The following is a 17920-nucleotide window of genomic DNA, read 5'->3' as shown; positions in this document are numbered from 1 at the left end:
CCTCCTGTCGATCCTGGAGACCGGGTGTCCCAGGGTCATGCTCCCTCTGTCGATCCTGGAGACCAGGTGTCCCAGGGCCCTGCTCCCTCCTGTAAATCCTGGAGCCCGGGTGTCCCAGGGCCACGCTCCCTCCTGTCCATCCTGGAGACTGGGTGTCCCAGGGCCCTGCTCCCTCCTGTCGATTCTGGAGACCGGGTGTCCCGGGGCCACACTCCTTCCTGTCGATCCTGGAGACTGGGTGTCCCAGGGCCCTGCTCCCTCCAGAGCCTCCAGGAAGGGTCCCCCCTGCCTCTCCCAGCGCCTGGGGCTCCAGGTGTCCCCGGGCTGGTGGCCACCTCCCTCCCTCCCGCCTCTGCCTCCCTCCGTCTCCACGTGGCTGCTCCTCTGTGTCTGTGTCTCCTCTTCTGTGTCCGACAAGGACCCTGTCCCTGGAGGGAGGCCCCCCCTGACCCAGGACGGCCTCGTCTCCAAGCCTTCACTCCATCCCGTCTGCAAAAATAATTTCTTCCAAAGAAGGACGCACTGGAATGACCACACCTTTCCTATGCGATATTTTCGTAGCCACCCATGAATTCATCTGGGCCTCGTGTTTTCAAGGGTGGCCAGACAGGCCGCCATAAAGCATTTATTCTTGCTGTACCACCTGGTATCGTCGCAAAATAAAAATGCCTTGGAGTTGATTAATGGATCTTTACGAGAAACAGCAAGGAATCCGCTGGGACCGGTCTGGCTGCCGTCTGGGATAAGTCAGAGGAGAAAGTTAGAGACGGTTATAATCTGCCAGCTCACAAGACACCTTTTATGCTGTAGGAGCCGCCAAAGACATGAAATTTCCGAGAGAGAGAGAGAGAGAGAGAGAGAGAGAGAGAGAGAGAGAGAGAAATTCCTTGTCCACGCTGACGTCAATGGAAAAAGAAGCAATGTCTAAACTCATATAAAGCCCCAAATTAGATTTGAACAAATAGAAAGACATGTGATGATAGCCTTCAATAAGAAGACTCAAGATACTAAAGATACTGATGTGGAGTAAACTAGGCCACAGAGAGGAGATGGCAAAGCCATTTGCAACACTAGCACCTTCCTCATCTGACACCACTGTCAAGGAGCTCTGGAGACAGTATTTGCCCATGAGGGCAAAGCCACCCTTAACACTTCCCTGGAGATGGCTGCTCCAATCTCAGCCTCTTGTCCAGCCTGGAAAGCCAGCTCCAAGACTTGGGACAAGCAATACCCATTGAAGTGTGTTTCCTGACATGAATGCCACCTTCTGAAGGGCCTCTGCCTGGAGGGAACCATCTTGGAAGTCCCCTCCAATCCTCAGTCACCACTGCAGCGATGGCCCCAGGTACAAAGGAGTCTGACCTGGGTGTGGACTAAATAGGCTCCATGTCCCAATGGGAAGGAGTCAAATTTCATCTGAATTTTATATCCCAGAAGATGAGTTGATTTGCCATGAGGGGAAAAAGAGAAATCTGGGGCTTATGGGCCCTGCATGGAGTCAGCAATGGGGAGGATGAGCCACCATGGGATGGGTGACAGAGGGCCACAGAGGCAGGAAGCTGGCATCCTGGAAAATGTTCCCTTCCTTAGTTCTCTGGGGGCCTGTCCATGAGATCATGCAGTCAGTTCTGTGGAGGAAACTAGTGGTGACAGACAGTGACCCAACCCTACAGAACTCCAGGTGGCACACTCAAGGCCTTGGTCAAAGGTGGGGTAGGTTGGGAGACACCTGGGCAGAAATAGCAGTGCCATCATGGAAACTCAGAGACAGTGCTATAGCCATGGAGAGAGACCAGCAGGGACAAAGGCCGTTAGAGGGATGACCTCACCTCCATCCTTTGCCTGCCCATCGGCTCTGGGACGATGAAGACTGCCCATTCTGAAGCCAACAGCTTTTTACAAATCTCCTTTTTGTGCACTCCTTGAGTGGGAAGGTCCTTGGGGGGCCTCCTCCATGGCTCACCTGGGCCATTCCTGGTGGCCCATAGGCTCTGGGCTCAAGTACAAGGTGGATTTTCTCAGTCCCTGTGTGGATTGAATGCCCTCCAGTCCACCAGGCCCTGCCAGACTTTGAGTCCTATGCCTGGTTGAGCTACACACCCACATTTCTGTCTGGCCTCGTCAGTACCTCAGGTGAAACTTCTGCTCTAAAGAACTGGCAGCTCTTCTAGGTCTCCCAAAAAGACAGAACATGTCAGAGGTTCCTTGTAGGTAATATTACCCTTTTATCAGATGCTGTGCTCTCTGGTGATCTTCTGAGGAGGGTCTCACGTGCTTCCTGTAGGCCAGTTACCGCCTTGGGACACCTATATCTATACCCACAGACTTTGCCCTCCAGGGTCCTGTATGGGGGACAGGAGTGCCTCTTAGGAAGGGCACTGGGCCATTAAGCATGAGATATTTACTCAATTATTTGTCAGACTGGTGTTCATTAACAAATCAACAAATGACAAGTGCTGGCAAGGATGTGGAGAAAAAGGAACCCTCATGCACTGCTGGTGGGAATGCAGACTGGTGCAGCCACTGTGGAAAACAGTGTGGAGTCTCCTCAAAAATTAAAAATGGAACTCCCATTTGACCCAGTAATCCCACTTTTAGAAATATGTCCCAAAAAATCAGAAACACCAATCAGAAAGAATATATGGAGCAGAACAATTTGCAATAGCTAAGATTTGGAAACAGCCTCAGTGCCTATCAGCAGATGAATGGGTTAAAAAACTGTGGTACATTTACACAATGAAATACTATGCAGCTGTAAAAAGAAAGAACTCTTACCATTTGCAACAGCATGGATGGACCTGGAGAGCATTATGCTATGCGACATAAGCCAGTCAGAAAAAAGATAAGTATGACATGATCTCACTCATTTGTGGAATATAATGAACAACATAAACCAGTGATGGCGAACCTTTTGAGCTCGGCCTGTCAGCATTTTGAAAAACCCTAACTTAACTCTGGTGCCGTGTCACATATAGAAATTTTTTGATATTTGCAACCATAGTAAAACAAAGACTTATATTTTTGATATTTATTTTATATATTTAAATGCCATTTAACAAAGAAAAATCAACCAAAAAAATGAGTTCACATGTCATCTCTGACACGCGCGTCATAGGTTCGCCATCACTGACATAAACTGATGAACAAAAATAGATCCAGAGACACAGAAGCATAGAACAGACCATCAAACCTCAGAGGGAAGGCAGGGGAGGATGAGGAAGGGGGAGGATAAAGAGACCAATCAAAGAACTTGTATGCATATAAACATAACCAATGGACATAGATAATTCTGAGGGGAGGGAGGGTGAAGGCCTGGGCTGAGGGGCGGGGGCAGGCTGGGAGAGGACAATGGGGGGATAAAGGGGACATATGTAATACTTTCAACAATAAAAATTTTAAAAAGAAGAAGTACAAATTAGTAGGTACAGAATAATCATGGGGATGTAAAGTACAGCATAGGAAATATAGTCAATCCTATATAATAAAAGGCCAGAGACCATAACAGCGTCACGACCATAACGACTGTTAGACCAAAACCACCAAGGTCCCTCACCGGGCTGGCCCCGCCTATCAGCAAGTGGTTATGGGTGATCAAGCAGGCAGGCAAGCGGTTAGGGGTGATCAGGTAGGCAGGCCAGCAGTTAGGAGTGATCAGGTAGGCAGACGGTCCCTCGCCGGGCTGGTCCTGCCCCCAAACAAGTGGTTAGGGGCAATCAGGCAGGCAGAGTGGTTAGGGATGATCAGGCAGGCATACCAGTGGTTAGGGGTGATCAGGTAGGCAGGCCAGAGGTTCGGGGCGATTAGGTAGGCAGATGGCCCCTCGCAGGGCTGGCCCTACCCCCCAGCAAGCAGTCAGGGATGATCAGGTAAGCTGGCAAGTGGTTAGGGGTGATCTGGAAGGCAGGCAGAGGTAGTTAGGGGTGATCAGGCAGGCAGGCAGAGTAGTTAGGGGTGATCAGGTAGGCAAGGGAGCAGTTAGGGGCAGCAGGCAGGCAGGCAGAGGGGTTAGGGGCGATCAGACAGGCAGGCAGGTGAGCAGTTAGGACCCAACAGTCCTGGATTGCGAGAGGGATGTCCCAGATTGGAGAGGGTGCAGGCCAGGGTGATGAACACCCCCTCTTGTGCATGAATTTCATGCACTGGGCTTCTAGTAATATTATAATAGCCATGTATGGTGTTAGATGGTAGTAGATTTATTGGGATAATCACTTTGTAAATTATATAAATGTCCAATCACTAGGTTGAGCACCTAAAATTATACTGTACCTCAACTCTAATTGAAAAATAAAAAAATTATTTAAAAAATAAAGTGTGTTCATAAATGTAAAAAAAAAATCAAAGTTGTATGATCATTGTAACAAGCTTAATAACAGTCCCCAAAGATATCACGTCCTAATCCCTGTAATCTATAAATCTTACCTTATATAGAAAAAGGGTCTTTGTAGATGTGATTAAGTTAAAGATCTTGGAATAGGGATTTTATCATAGACTAGAGCCTGGTGCATGAATTCATACATGGGTGGGGCCCCTCAGGGTGCCCTGCAGAGATCAGGCCCCAGCTCACGTCCCCACCCTTGCAGCCCCAGCTCATGCCCCCAACCTTGCAGCCCTGCAGCCCTGCCTGGCACCCCACCTTGGCCTGGTGCTGCCCCCTCATCTGCTCCACCATCCTGCCTGCAGGGTGATCGGATGGGGCCAGACCCCCAGCCCAGCTCCCTCGGTGCCTGGGAGCTGGGCAGTGGCCCCGCTGCCTGCAGCCACTGCTGGTTGCCGTCTGTGGGGTGATCAGTGGGATGATCTGGCCCCCGCTCGCACCAGCCTTGACCTGGCGCCACCTGCTCACCTGCTCTACCATCCTGCCATGGTCTTGCTCTCGTCAGGGCCCATTAGGGCCAGCAGCACCTCCACTGCTGCCCGCTGCCAGTGCTGCGTTGGTGATGCCTGCCATGTTCCGCGCCACCACCTGGTGGTCAGCATACATCATAGCGAGCGGTTGAACTCCCAGTCAAAATCTCAGTTGAATGATCACCTGAGGGGACAATTTGCATATTAGGCTTTTATTATATAGGATTATCTGGGTGAGCCCAATATGCAGTCACAAGTGTCCTTAAGAGGGATACAGAGGGACTGTTGACACATGAGAAGAGAAGACAATATGACTATGCAGACAGAATTGGAATGATGCAGCCACAAACTAAGGAACTCTAGCAGCCCTCAGAAACTGGAAGAAGCAAGGTACAGATTCTCCCTTACAGCCTCCAGATGGAATATGGTCCTGCTGACACCTTTATTGTGGATCAGTGAAACTATTTTCAAACTTCTGGCTTCCAGAACTATGACAAAATAAAATTCTCTCCTTTTCAACAACTATGTTTGTGGTAATTTGTTACAGCAGCCATAGGAAACTAATATAACTACTAACTACTATGGAAAGAAATTTATAATATCTAGCAAAATTATAAATGTCATTATCCTTTGATTCAATAATGTAATTTTCATAAATAATATATATATGTATATATATGTTTTATATATATATATATATCTTGAAGATCTACTTGCTATAACACAAAAGATATAATATATACATCAATATACATATACATACAGATATATATTATAGTGCTATTTTTATTGTAAAAGAAGAAAAGAAACCTAAATACAGGGTGGGGCAAAAGTAGGTTTATAGTTGTGAGTATGCAAAACACACAGTTTATTTTTATATTATTTATTTGTTATTGTATTGTTTTCCATCCTAACAAATCTAAACCTACTTTTGTCCCACCCTGTATATATCAATAGGAGGAGATGAATGACTAAACTGTGACAGAACCACACAACAGTGTATAATCAGAAGCCTCAGAAGAATGGCCCTGGCTGGGTGGCTCAGTTGGTTGGGACATTGTCCCATACACCAAAAGATTGTGGATCTAATTCATGGTCAGGGCACATACCTAGGTTGTGGGTTTGATCCCCAGTCAAGGTGTACAGGAGGAAACTGATCAATGTTTCTCTCTCCTTTCCTCTCTCTCTAAAATTAATAAACATATCCTTGGGTAAGGATTAAAAAAGAAGAAGAATGAATAGCTCCACATAGGGTTAGGGAAGGATCTCCAAAATAACCCATGGACCAGTGACAGACATGCAGGGCACCTTCCTTCTTACCAATATTGGTGTCATTTCAGTGTGTAAATGGACTAGTCAGAGTCCCATGGAAGCAAATTTGTCCTTAATATTGACTGCCTCAGACCCCTGAAGTGTCCAGTCAGTTACCTCTGAGCCTTGTCTGCTCAGCCGGGAGCCCCACTATTGACTCCAGTCAGGCTGGACTCCCTGGTCCCTCCCTCCCATCCAGCCTCCATTCGTCCTGCCAATTGTACCAGGCCAAGCTCCTCTTTGAGGAGTCTCAGACAACTCCACTGAGGCCTACGGAGGTTCTACAGAGGTCACCATAACTTCCACAAGGACCTGGACCATGTGAAACCTTTACTGTGAACTCTGTAGCCCCTGGGTCACTGGAGGTGTGAAGAGTGACAGATGCCCAGGGAACACCTGTGTGACAATGCAGGTCATGGCAGGGGAAGGAACTCTCCCTGGGATGGCTCAGGCACTGGGACCTGGAAGAGCTCCTGAATGTCACTGCAGTGTCCCTCCTTGCAGACCCCCAGTCACCTCTTCCTAGAACTTTAAGTAGGTTCAAGACTCCAGATACCAAGCATTCCTTAGATGAGGAGAGAGGGCATCAACAGAGGACAGGAAAAGAAAGCACAATTATTCAATCAATATATATAATACTAGAGGCCCGATGCACGAAATTCATGCAAGAGTAGGCCTTTCTTCCCCTGGCTTCAGGCACCGGCTTCCCTCGCAGCCCCAGCTTTGTCTGGAAGGTTTTCCAGAAGGATGTCTGGAAAGACGTCTGGTCTAATTAGCATATTATGCTATTATTATTATAGATATATCAATATTACCAGTAAACTCAAGAATAATAGTGTGTGTGTATAGTGAAAAGTTGCATAACAGTATTATTTTTGTTTAGGGAAGCTAAGAGAGTAGATTTTAAAAATTCTCATCACAAGAAAAAATATTATAGCCATAGATGATGATGGATGTTAAGTAGACTTGTTGTGATCATTTTGCAATATGTACAAATATTGAATCATTATCTTATATACCTAAAACTAATATAATGTCAATTATCTTATTTAAAATGACAGACAATTCACATAAAAATTATATAAATCCCCAACAAATACTTGGAAACACACCAACACAAATAAATAAAATGAAAATAATAATATTTAGTCAATCAGACAAGTAATAAATTATAATGTATATGGTCTCATTATACAAAATAATATATATATCAGCATGGGTTTATAGATGTGTGATTGTAAGTTCAGTGTATTACATATAGAGAAAATAATCTGGAGAATAGGTATCAATAACTTAACAGAAACTATCACTGTATTATGTTGGGGGTAAAGGGAGAGGCAGAATAATTTTAACTTCTAATATACATTTTGATATTGTTTGATATGTGTTAAACAAAAAAAGAATTAACTGGTGATGTGATAAATACTGAAAGGGGGGGTGGCTGGCCTGAAGGTCATTGGCACACATCCTTGAGCAAAACAAAGGAGTACTCATTGCATCTGAAACAGAGAAAGATATTCCCACACTAGGTAACAAGCTTGACTCAGGCTGTGTGTGGGCTCTTTATCTCTAGGTAAGGAAGTATTCCAGGCCCGAGGTCCATTCTTCTATGGCTGAGTGAGGGTTGAAAGACTATGCCCCTGAGACTTTCTTTCCCAACAGGCAGGAATATAGCAGGATCACCACAGTGTGTAGAAAATTTCAGAAAGCTTTGGCCTATGCAATGGAATTCATACACCTTCCTCCCACCCTCCCATTACCTCACCCTTTGTCAGGACCCCTAGAAGAGACTTCCATGCCTGCAATTCTGACTCTGATCACCAGGTGGCATCTTTTGCCATTTAATACAGGTTATTTTTATCCCAATGAAAAGTCATAATTTTTATAAACAGAAAATGTTTCCTTCAAAGCAGATTATGAAATAGTAAGTACTGAGTGATCGTAACTCTCTTTGAAAAATTCATGTTTATAAAAAGACTAGGGGCCCAGTGCACAAATTGTGCACCTTAAAAGGAACTGTGGGCCGCAAGGCTGCAGTGGGCACAGGGGCAGGTCTTGGCCTATTCTCCAAGCCCACGCCCAGCTTTTCCCGCCATGGCCCCCAGTTCTCTGTCTGCTGGCAGCCCTGCTCCTGCTGCTGCTGCTCCCACACACTGATGGTGCCAGCCCCGCTCACACCCACTGATGGCACAGAGCGATTGGTGCCGGCATCATCAGCGGGTGCGAGTGGGGCCAGCGCCATCAGTGGGTGTGAGCAGCAGCTGCTGCCCCAATTGCCCCTCAGGAGCAGGGGGAGGTAGAGAAGCCCTCAGGGGCAGTCAGGGCCAGCAGTCGCCGTTCACACCCGCTGAGGGCACTGAGCAATCGGGATCAGCACTGGGCACCAGCAGCAGGTGCAAGCGGTGGTTCTGGTGCTGGCTGCTGGTGCGAGCGGAGCTGTCATCGGCAGTGGGTGCGAGAGGTGGCTGCTGGCCCCGATCGCCCCTCAAGAGCAGGGGGAGGTGGAGAAGCCCTGAGGGGTGATCGGGGCCGGCAGCTGCCGCTCTCATCCACTGATGGCGCCGAGCAATTGGGGCCCATGCTGGGTGCTGGCAGTGGGTGCGAGCGGAGCCGGAGCTGGTGCCAGCAGCAGGTGCGAGCACTGGGTGGGACCATGGCACTCGGGAGCAAAGAATTTTCAGTAACTAGGCTCCCCCCGATGACAGCGACAGGCACCCCGCCTTGGTCTGGTGGCCCCGCTCACCTGCTTCACCATCCTGCCATGGCTGATGCCCGCAATGTTCCGCACGTGCCCCCTGGTGGTCAGCGCACGTCATAGTGACTGGTTGTTCAGTTGTTCCGTCGTTCGGTCTATTTGCTTATTAGGATTTTATATATGTAGATTGAGATGATAATCTTATTCTGCTTATTCCTGCATCTATACCTCATTAATTGATTAATGTGTGCTGGGTGTTTACTGGGCCAGGCATTGACATGTCAGTGGAATTCCATAATTGCATCCTGCACCTTGCTTCTTGATCTCTAGACCTGAAATCTGAAATGTTCACAGGGAGCAAGATGGATATTAGTGTCTACCCTATGGTGTCTGACGTAAAATGGACTCCATTCCAAGCAAGTTTGGTCCTGAGTCCTGGAAATTCAGCATCTAAGGAGAAAATCATGTGATTGAAAAGGGAGAACTTGAACCTTGAGAAAGTGCTGTACCTGTAACCCACCCCTCCCTCCTCATGCGTAGCACCAACAGGCTCCTACCTTCTCTTCACAGGTCTTCACTCACAGACAGATTACGAAGAACAAGGTAACCCTTGTCAGGTTTCAATATTGCTTTTTCTCATGGCAGGAACTACCTACAGCTTTTACTTTTTACTTTAGCCCTTTATTAGGTCACAGTGGTGGATTTCCAAACCGGTTTTGTACCTGCCTTATCCCTAGAGGGAAGTCACTCCCCCTTGTATTGTGAGGTGACATGGAGTTTCTGCTTCATGTTAAGACCTCCTCTCTCAGTTGGGAGGGCCTGGGCCTGGATCCAAGGAGACAGAAAGGAGTAGAGCCAGAGTTCTCAAAGACAAGCACAGGACTAGGAACCTTGTACAAAGATCTAATTCTCCTGATTTCGTGAAATGGTTTTCACAGATTTCTCACATCATATTCACCTCCCCTCAGGGTTCCTCTTAGATAGTCTGTGAGGAAAGAGATAGTCTCATTCATTGCTGGAGACAATGTAAAATTCCTGAGGAGGGGATTTGATATTATCTAGTAAAATTACATACATATTATTGGAATCAGAAATCACTCTTCTGACAATCTATCCCAAAGAAACAATGCAAAAGGCAAAAGGGCATAAGTGCAAAACTATTCCTTGCAGAACAATTCATAACAATAGGAGACTAGAAACACCACAAGTGTCTACCAATAAGGGACTAGTTGAATAATTTAAGATATGTCTACATCCTAGAGTACTATGCAGCTTTAAAATGAAGACTCCCTCTCTAAACTGCTACATAGTAATCTCCAAGATACATTCTTCAGTGAAAAATCAGGTGAAGAAAAGTATGTAGAGCTGCTCCTGTCCAATACAGTAGCCACTCACCTACTTTACATTTAATAAATCAAATTAAATAAAATTGTAAACTCAGTTTCTCACTAGTGCTCACCAGGATTTATATCAGACAGTGCAGATACAGAACGATTTCACTTCCACAGAAATTTCTATTGGACTGCATTGTTGTAGAATATGCTACCTTTTACTTCTGAACAGAACTTAAAAAAACTAATACACATGTTATATTTGATTATATTTTCAGAAACTGGAAGGATAAACAAAAACTGATAAAAGTGATTACCTATAAGGGGACAGAGGAACAGCCCATGATGGAAGCCAATGATGTATATATTCTCTTAAAAATACAGAATAGAACTTCTGGTTCCAGTCCTGCATGTAAGAAGATGGAAGTTGACAATCCATTCTAACAAGTTAAAAAGGTGAGCAAAATATTGCTTTGTGTTTTGGTCTTTACAAGGATAAATTGTCCAGATTTTTTTAAAAATCTACTGCAGAGACATGGGATAGCTGGCTGTGTGATCTCAGAAGTTTGAAAGAACCCCTCTGTGCTTCAGTTTCCTCTTCTGTAGTATGAGGAAACCAATCATTACTACCTTATGGGTTGTGGTTTTGAGAATTAATTCAGTTAGTACATGAAAACACTTAGAACTCTGATAGGCACACAGCAATAGCTCAAAAATTTCTAGCTGTTTTTTTAAAAATAGAATGTGATATTTTTATAATTTTATAGTTTGCATATGGGTTTAAAAGATTAAGTCTTACAACTGATTGATAGATCTCAGAGGGAAGGTGGTGGGAGTGGGAGGTTGGGAAGAGATTAACCAAAGAATTTATATGCATATATGCATAGCCCATGGACACAGACAATAGTGTGGTGAAGGCCTGGGGTGGGGTTGGAACTGAGTAGAGGGGGCAATAGGGGGAAAATGGGAGACATCTGTATACTCTCAGCAATATAGATGAAAAAGACTCTTACAACTGAAAATTATGCATCAACTGATGCATGTTTTAAATCACTAGTTTTCAGGATAACCACTCTTAGGTACCCAAGTGATTATCATGAGAACATCTCTAAAGCACTTGGACCAACTGATCTCAGGAAACTCCACCACCATTTCTGTATGTGGCTGAACAGAAAGGCGAGGGCTCACCCAGGATCCTGCCTGCTCCTCACGTGCCTTCTATGCACAGCCACTGCAGGTGCTCCACCTGCAGCACACCCTGTCCAGGGCCACCCCTGTCCTCTGCACACTGCTGCAGCACTGGGCCAATCCACCCTCGTCCCTCACCTGGAGGCTGCCTGGTTCCCCTAATGGTTATCCCCACAGCTATCTTGTCCTTGAACAGTCCATTCTCCACACAGCAGCCAGTCACTTTCTGAGAACATGAATCAGAGCATGTCACTCCCACACTCCACCCTCAGAATAAACTCCTTGCAAGGCCCAAATGATGTGGCTCCTGTCTGCCCTTTGACCTCCTCTCCTACCATCTGCACTTTGCCAGGCTCCAGCCACCGGAGCTTGGTGTCTTCTCCTGGAACACTTGGTGCCAGCGACCCAAAGACATGCCAGGTCTGCTTTCCTCTTGTCATGAAGGACTCAGCTCCAATGTCACTTCCTGAGAAAGACCTTCACTGACAGCCCATCTATAGTAATCCCTGTCCCCATCATTCTCTACCCTATTTATGTTTGCTTTCTTCAAAGCACTCATCCCCATATGAAATTGCCATGCTTACTGAGGTGTTTACCTGCTTACTGCCTGTTTTCCCAAACTAGAATGGAACTCCAGGGCTCCTGCCTATGTTGCTCTCTGTGCTGTGTCCCCCATGCGTGCTTCATATATAAATCCGTGACTTAATATTAAATATTATATAAATAAACAAGTTGCTACCTATTTGTTGACAGGAGCAGACACAGATATTTAAATTTGAGTTGCAGAAGTTGACAAGGAAATTAGACATCACAGGATTGAAAATTTTAAGTGTTCGTTGCAAATTCAGAGCAGTGCTTTTTAAACCTGGATGAATACCAAAAACAATTGGAGTTATTACTCAAACTGTACACACCTTCTCCCCACCACCCTGGTTCTGATTCAGCAGACCTAGAGTAGACCAAGGAATCTGGAATTTTAACACGCACTCACTGATGATTTTAATGGAGTGGTCTGAGGACCACACTTGGAAAAAGCCTGACCTAAACAGCTGACATTTGTGTAGCATTAATTTAATGTCTACCATGCAGAGTTCTGTAGTATCTGAGGTATCTCTGTTAATGTAATTACTCAAAAGTGCACTGGTCCTTCCCTGCTCCTAAAACCACAGCTTGCTTTCCTACCTGGATCAGACCTAAACTCCACAGTGTTCCTGCAGCATTGGGTATTGCTATCCTGTTGAATAGAAGACACTGGAGGAAAGGGTGGCGACTTACCTGAAGGGTCCCTAGATGGGAATCCTCACTCTCACTCCAGGAGTCTGTCTAACACACTCGACATCACACTTGGTTCTTCTCCATCAGAGTCCACACCCTTCTCTGACTTTCTACTAGAAGGGAGAGTCAGGGGATAAGACAGCACATGGACAGAGAGGAACATGAGAGGACGGGAAAGCGCATGAAATGCAGGGAAAGGGGTGAGGATGTGCTTCCTGTCCCCACTCAGTTCACTGGAGGCTGTGCAATGACGTCTTGCCTCTTCCCCAGCTGATCACACTCCTCACAGCAGTGACACTGAAGTTCACACATTGTGGAAATGTGGGCTCATCCCTGCTTGCTGTTACATGTCCCAGTGTTCTCTCTGGTAGTCATGCTATGATGCTAATGCCAGAGGCATCACAATGACAGGGGAAAAAGTTAAAGTGGGAATGGAGAAATAAAATTTAGCAAGGGCATATTATGTGCCACAAATTATAGGTTGTTATTTTCAGACTTTTTCTCTTCAATTTCTCAAAGTGATGCTCTGAGGTGGGCATATTTACCTCCTTTCTATAGAATTGGAGATAACCTCAGACAGCAAAGTACATGTTCAAAGGAGGTGTCAAATGGACACAGCAGAGGCAGTGGCGACAGCGAGAGGATGAACAACAAGTTCGACGCATTGAAAGATGATGACAGTGGTGACCATGATCAGAATGAAGAAAACAGCACACAGAAAGATGGTGAGAAGGAAAAAATGGAACGGGACAAAAGTCAGAGCAGCAGCAAGAGGAAGGCTGTTGTCCCGGGACCAGCAGAGCATCCCTTGCAGTACAACTACACTTTCTGGTACTCCAGGAGAACCCCCGGCCGACCCACCAGCTCACAGAGCTATGAACAGAATATCAAACAGATTGGCACCTTTGCTTCTGTGGAGCAATTCTGGAGGTTTTACAGCCACATGGTACGTCCTGGGGACCTGACAGGCCACAGTGACTTCCATCTCTTCAAAGAAGGAATTAAACCCATGTGGGAGGATGATGCAAATAAAAATGGTGGCAAGTGGATTATTCGGCTGCGGAAGGGCTTGGCATCGCGTTGCTGGGAGAATCTCATCCTGGCCATGTTGGGGGAACAGTTCATGGTTGGGGAGGAGATCTGTGGGGCTGTAGTCTCTGTCCGGTTTCAGGAGGACATTATTTCAATATGGAATAAGACTGCCAGCGACCAAGCAACCACAGCCCGAATCCGGGATACGCTTCGGCGAGTGCTTAATCTACCTCCCAACACCATTATGGAATACAAAACCCACACCGACAGCATCAAAATGCCAGGCAGGCTGGGCCCCCAAAGGCTCCTTTTTCAAAACCTCTGGAAGCCACGGTTGAATGTGCCATGACCTTCTCCCTCTCTGGATGGCACCATCATTGAAGCTGGCATCATCGGAGTCTCTTGTTCTGTTGGCGTGCTACCTGGAAGATTCTTCTGTCCTGGACAAGAGGAATTGGAAGAGCATTTTATGTTTTAAGAACAGGCTGACACACAGCAGCTACTACAACAGCTGAGATCACTTAATAAATGGTGCTAAACTAAAAAAAAAAAATGGACACAGCAGCCAACTTGAAGGCACTTTCATTGGCCAAATCTGAGACAATTTTTATAATAATTATTTTTTATTATTTTTTTTAAATCCTCACTCTACCTGAGGACATGCTGAGAGAGAGAGAGAGAGAGAGAGAGAGAGAGAGAGAGAGAGAGAGAATCAGTTGCCTGTTGTATGTTCCTGACTGAGGATCAAACCTACAACCCAGGTATCTGCCCTGACTGGGAACTGAACCAGCAACCTTTCAGTGTACAGAACAATGCTCAACTAACTGAGCCACTGCAGCCTGGCAACAATTTGAGCATCAAAATAAATAATTATAGTGTCAGATGGTAACCCTTAGAGCAAAATTGGAATCTATGAATTATAATGATATCCTATATAATAAAGAGGTAATATGCAAATTGACTGTCACATCCTCGAAAAAGATGGCCACCCCCAGGGCAGTTGGGGGTGATCAGGCCTGCAAGGGAGGGCAGTTAGGGGTGACCAGGCTGGCAGGGGAGTCATTAGGGGATGATCAGGCTGGCAGGCAGAAGTGGTTAGGGGCAATTAGGCAGGCAGGCAGGTGAGCGGTTGGGAGCCAGCAGTCCTGGATTGTGAGAGGGATCAGGCCTAAAATGGCAGTTGGACATCTCCCAAGGGGTCCCATATTGGAGAGGGTGCAGGCTGGACTGAGGGACACCCCCTCCCTACTGTACAAATTTCATGCACTAGGCCTTTAGTACAAAAATAAATAAGTAAGTAAGTAAGTAAATAAATAAATAAATAAATAAGAAGAGAAAGCTCTACCTCCAGTTAAGTTTCAATTAATAAACCTGGAAAGAATGAGAGAATTATAAGAATAATATTTGACAACAGAGTAATAGGTGATTCAGGCTAGAATTATAAAATGATGCTCAATCTGTGCCAGCCCACACTGCAGTCAAGAGCCACCATGGTAACCATACTGGCCAAGTGAAGCTTTGGAAAAAAACCATTACTATTATTTGGTTCCTATTATGTGTTATGAAGTGAATAGGACTGACATGATCACAGTAATTCAACTCAAGTATTCCTCACAATAATGACTCTTAGCAGCTTCAGCAATCTACACACATACAAACATACTTACTCATACATGCTGTCTCTTTCCATCTGTCTCACCATCCAAAAATCCAGGAATTCATTGAGGTGGATTTGCTGGGAGACAAAAAAGAAACCCCCCACAATTCAACTGGTTCCATTCTAACCATACATATAAAGTTGAAAGTTACCATAAGTATTTTCTTTTAGTGATTGATTTTTCTGGCGATGACCTGTAGAATTTTCTCTGTGACATTTTTCTCTCTAGTATCAGTACATTGCCAATAATGCCTAGAAGCTGATATAGAAACACAGTCAAATTTATATTGTGCATGAAGTAGCTTTTCCATCCTAGAATAGCCTGTGCTTTTGACCAAAAAGATCATGCTATTATTAAACATTTGGCTGCTGACAGGTCAGTAAAAATATAATAATTGGGAATTCTCTTTACAAATAATGCCTTTTATAATAGTATCAAAAAGTATGAAATGCTTATGGATAATGTCTACAGATATACAAAGCCTATTCATTAAACACTACATGACATTGCTCAGAAAAATTGAAGAAAATCTAGGTAAATGGAGAGAAAACTATCTTTGTGGTTCAGAAGACTCTAAGGTGTCACTTCACCCCAAATTGATCTATATATAGTTTATGCAATCCCAATAAAAATCTAGCAAATATATTTTTTAAAGAATCAACAGGCTAATTCTAAAGTTCATGTAGAAATTCAGAGGCCCTAAAAGAGCAAATATTTTTTTTAAAAAAGAAATGCAGAAGACCTAGACTATGAAAAATAACTTAGAAAATGAAGTTGGAGGATGAATATTCCCAGATTTGAAGACTCATAATAAACCTACCATAATCAAGGTAGTGTGGTATTATAAATTTAAATTAAAATTTGATACCATTACAACTTCACAAGAATTGCTAAGATTAAAAAGACTGTCCATACCAAGCACTGTCAAGGTCACGGAGGATGAAACTCATATACACTGCTGGTGGCAATGAAAAATGGTACAACCAGTTTGGCAGTTTTTTAACAATGGTAGTCTCACATCTACCATCTGATTCAACCACTGCACTCCTAAGAATTTACCCTCGAGAAAGAGAGCATGCAAAAACTTATACACCAATGTTCATTGGAGCTTTCTTTAAAAAAACAAATTTAGAAAAAATTATATCCATATATTCATCATAGTATAAAAAGAATGAACTATTAATACATGCAAAACATGGATACTCTAAATAGGCTGAATGAAAGTAGCCAGGCCAAAACTAACAAAACAAAAAAGTTTGATTCTACCTAAATAAAATTATAGGACACAAAAACTAATCTATGGTGAGAGAAGATCAATGGTTGCCTAGGTACACAGCAGAGTGAGGGGGAGGGAGGCCAGGTCATAAAGACCTGAAACTGGTATGTACTGGAAAAGTAAACATAACTATATTTAAGAGTATCTGGTTATTTTAAGAGATAATGGCTAGGTATCAGTATAATAAGACATGCTAAAGTAATTATTACTTAAAATAAAAATTTCTTATAACTGACATTTTAAAATAACATTTGGAAAAATTCCTGACTTGCTAAATGTTTTAATTATAGAATAGATAAAAATGTGTGGGCCAGGGAAGAAACTATATAACAATCTCAAATTTCTAGGAAGACTTTCTAACCAAATGTATATTTCAACACCCATCTAAAAGAAACATGGAAATCATTGAATCATATTACTAGTGAGAACCATTTGGTCTATTTATTACAAATGCATGTGAAAGATGACATTTCTTCCTCAGGATGGACAATTTATTACTTTCAGACAAAAGTGGACATGTTTAAGGTGGGCCTCCGGGCTACTACAAACCTTGTAGCTACTGATGGAATGACATTCCACCGGCTAAACCGCTTTTCTGTCCCACCCCCATGAGATCAAAGCAGCTTCTCTACTTTGAGGCTGGTGTGTGACCCTCACAGGAGCGATCCCACTACATGCTTTTATCGGGTCTATGAACTCACTGGAGCCAGGTGTCCTGTCCCACTGCGGATGTGAAGTGTCGGGGTCTCCTGAGGACCGCTGTCCTGGAACCTGGAGCAGAAGCCTCAGCAGCTACCTGGACACAGATCTTCAGAACCTGCCTCCGTCAGACACCTGATAGGAGCTGGGCCGCCGCCATGAGGGGCTGCTCATGTGGGGAGAGACAGATCCAGCATCACCATGCTTTCGTGGTGTAACTAAGTGCCCCACCAGGCGAGGCACTGGGTTGGTGACACTGACACTAACACAAGTGGGTAGTGGTCCTAACAACCAGATGTGATAACGGGCTGCTCACGGAGCCCTTTCTCCGTCCCTCCTCTATCCCCTAACAACACAGTTGGAAAGGAGTAAGGAGTGGCCTGGGTTCATACAGGCATCATGATCCCGCAATAACCACAGGGCCGAGGGCTTACTCATGTGTCATCACTGCACGTTCACAGCCACCCTGTGGGTTAAACATTCTTATCCCGGGTTCACAGAGGGGGGCGCTGGGGCTCAGAGAGAGTCCTTACCAGTCTTACCTCAGGAGCCCCTGCCTTTGGAAAGTAGCTGCAGGACACCACACTCACTGGAGCCTGGCGGGACCACA

General features: G+C 44.9%; 1 protein-coding gene across 2 annotated transcripts; it reads left to right on the top strand.

Annotated features, from left to right (window-relative positions):
• Window positions 1-13271: 13271 nt before the first annotated feature.
• Window positions 13272-14230, top strand: LOC102437938 (eukaryotic translation initiation factor 4E type 2). 2 transcript variants are annotated; one of them, XM_014459942.1, is made up of 2 exons: window positions 13272-13558; window positions 13664-14230. In XM_014459942.1, exons 1-2 carry the CDS (start codon window positions 13289-13291, stop codon window positions 14024-14026), a joined length of 633 nt encoding a protein of 210 aa, XP_014315428.1. In that variant the 5' UTR covers window positions 13272-13288; the 3' UTR covers window positions 14027-14230. The 2 variants fall into 2 exon arrangements, with proteins under 2 accessions (XP_014315428.1, XP_006082367.1); XM_006082305.2 differs by having other exon boundaries at window positions 13272-14230.
• Window positions 14231-17920: the final 3690 nt, after the last annotated feature.

Source organism: Myotis lucifugus, unplaced genomic scaffold (assembly GCF_000147115.1).
Source record: "Myotis lucifugus unplaced genomic scaffold, Myoluc2.0 scaffold_2, whole genome shotgun sequence".
Taxonomy (NCBI): domain Eukaryota; kingdom Metazoa; phylum Chordata; class Mammalia; order Chiroptera; family Vespertilionidae; genus Myotis; species Myotis lucifugus.
The sequence above is the reverse complement of the archived record's forward strand: the minus strand, read 5'-3'. Positions and strand labels throughout refer to the sequence as shown.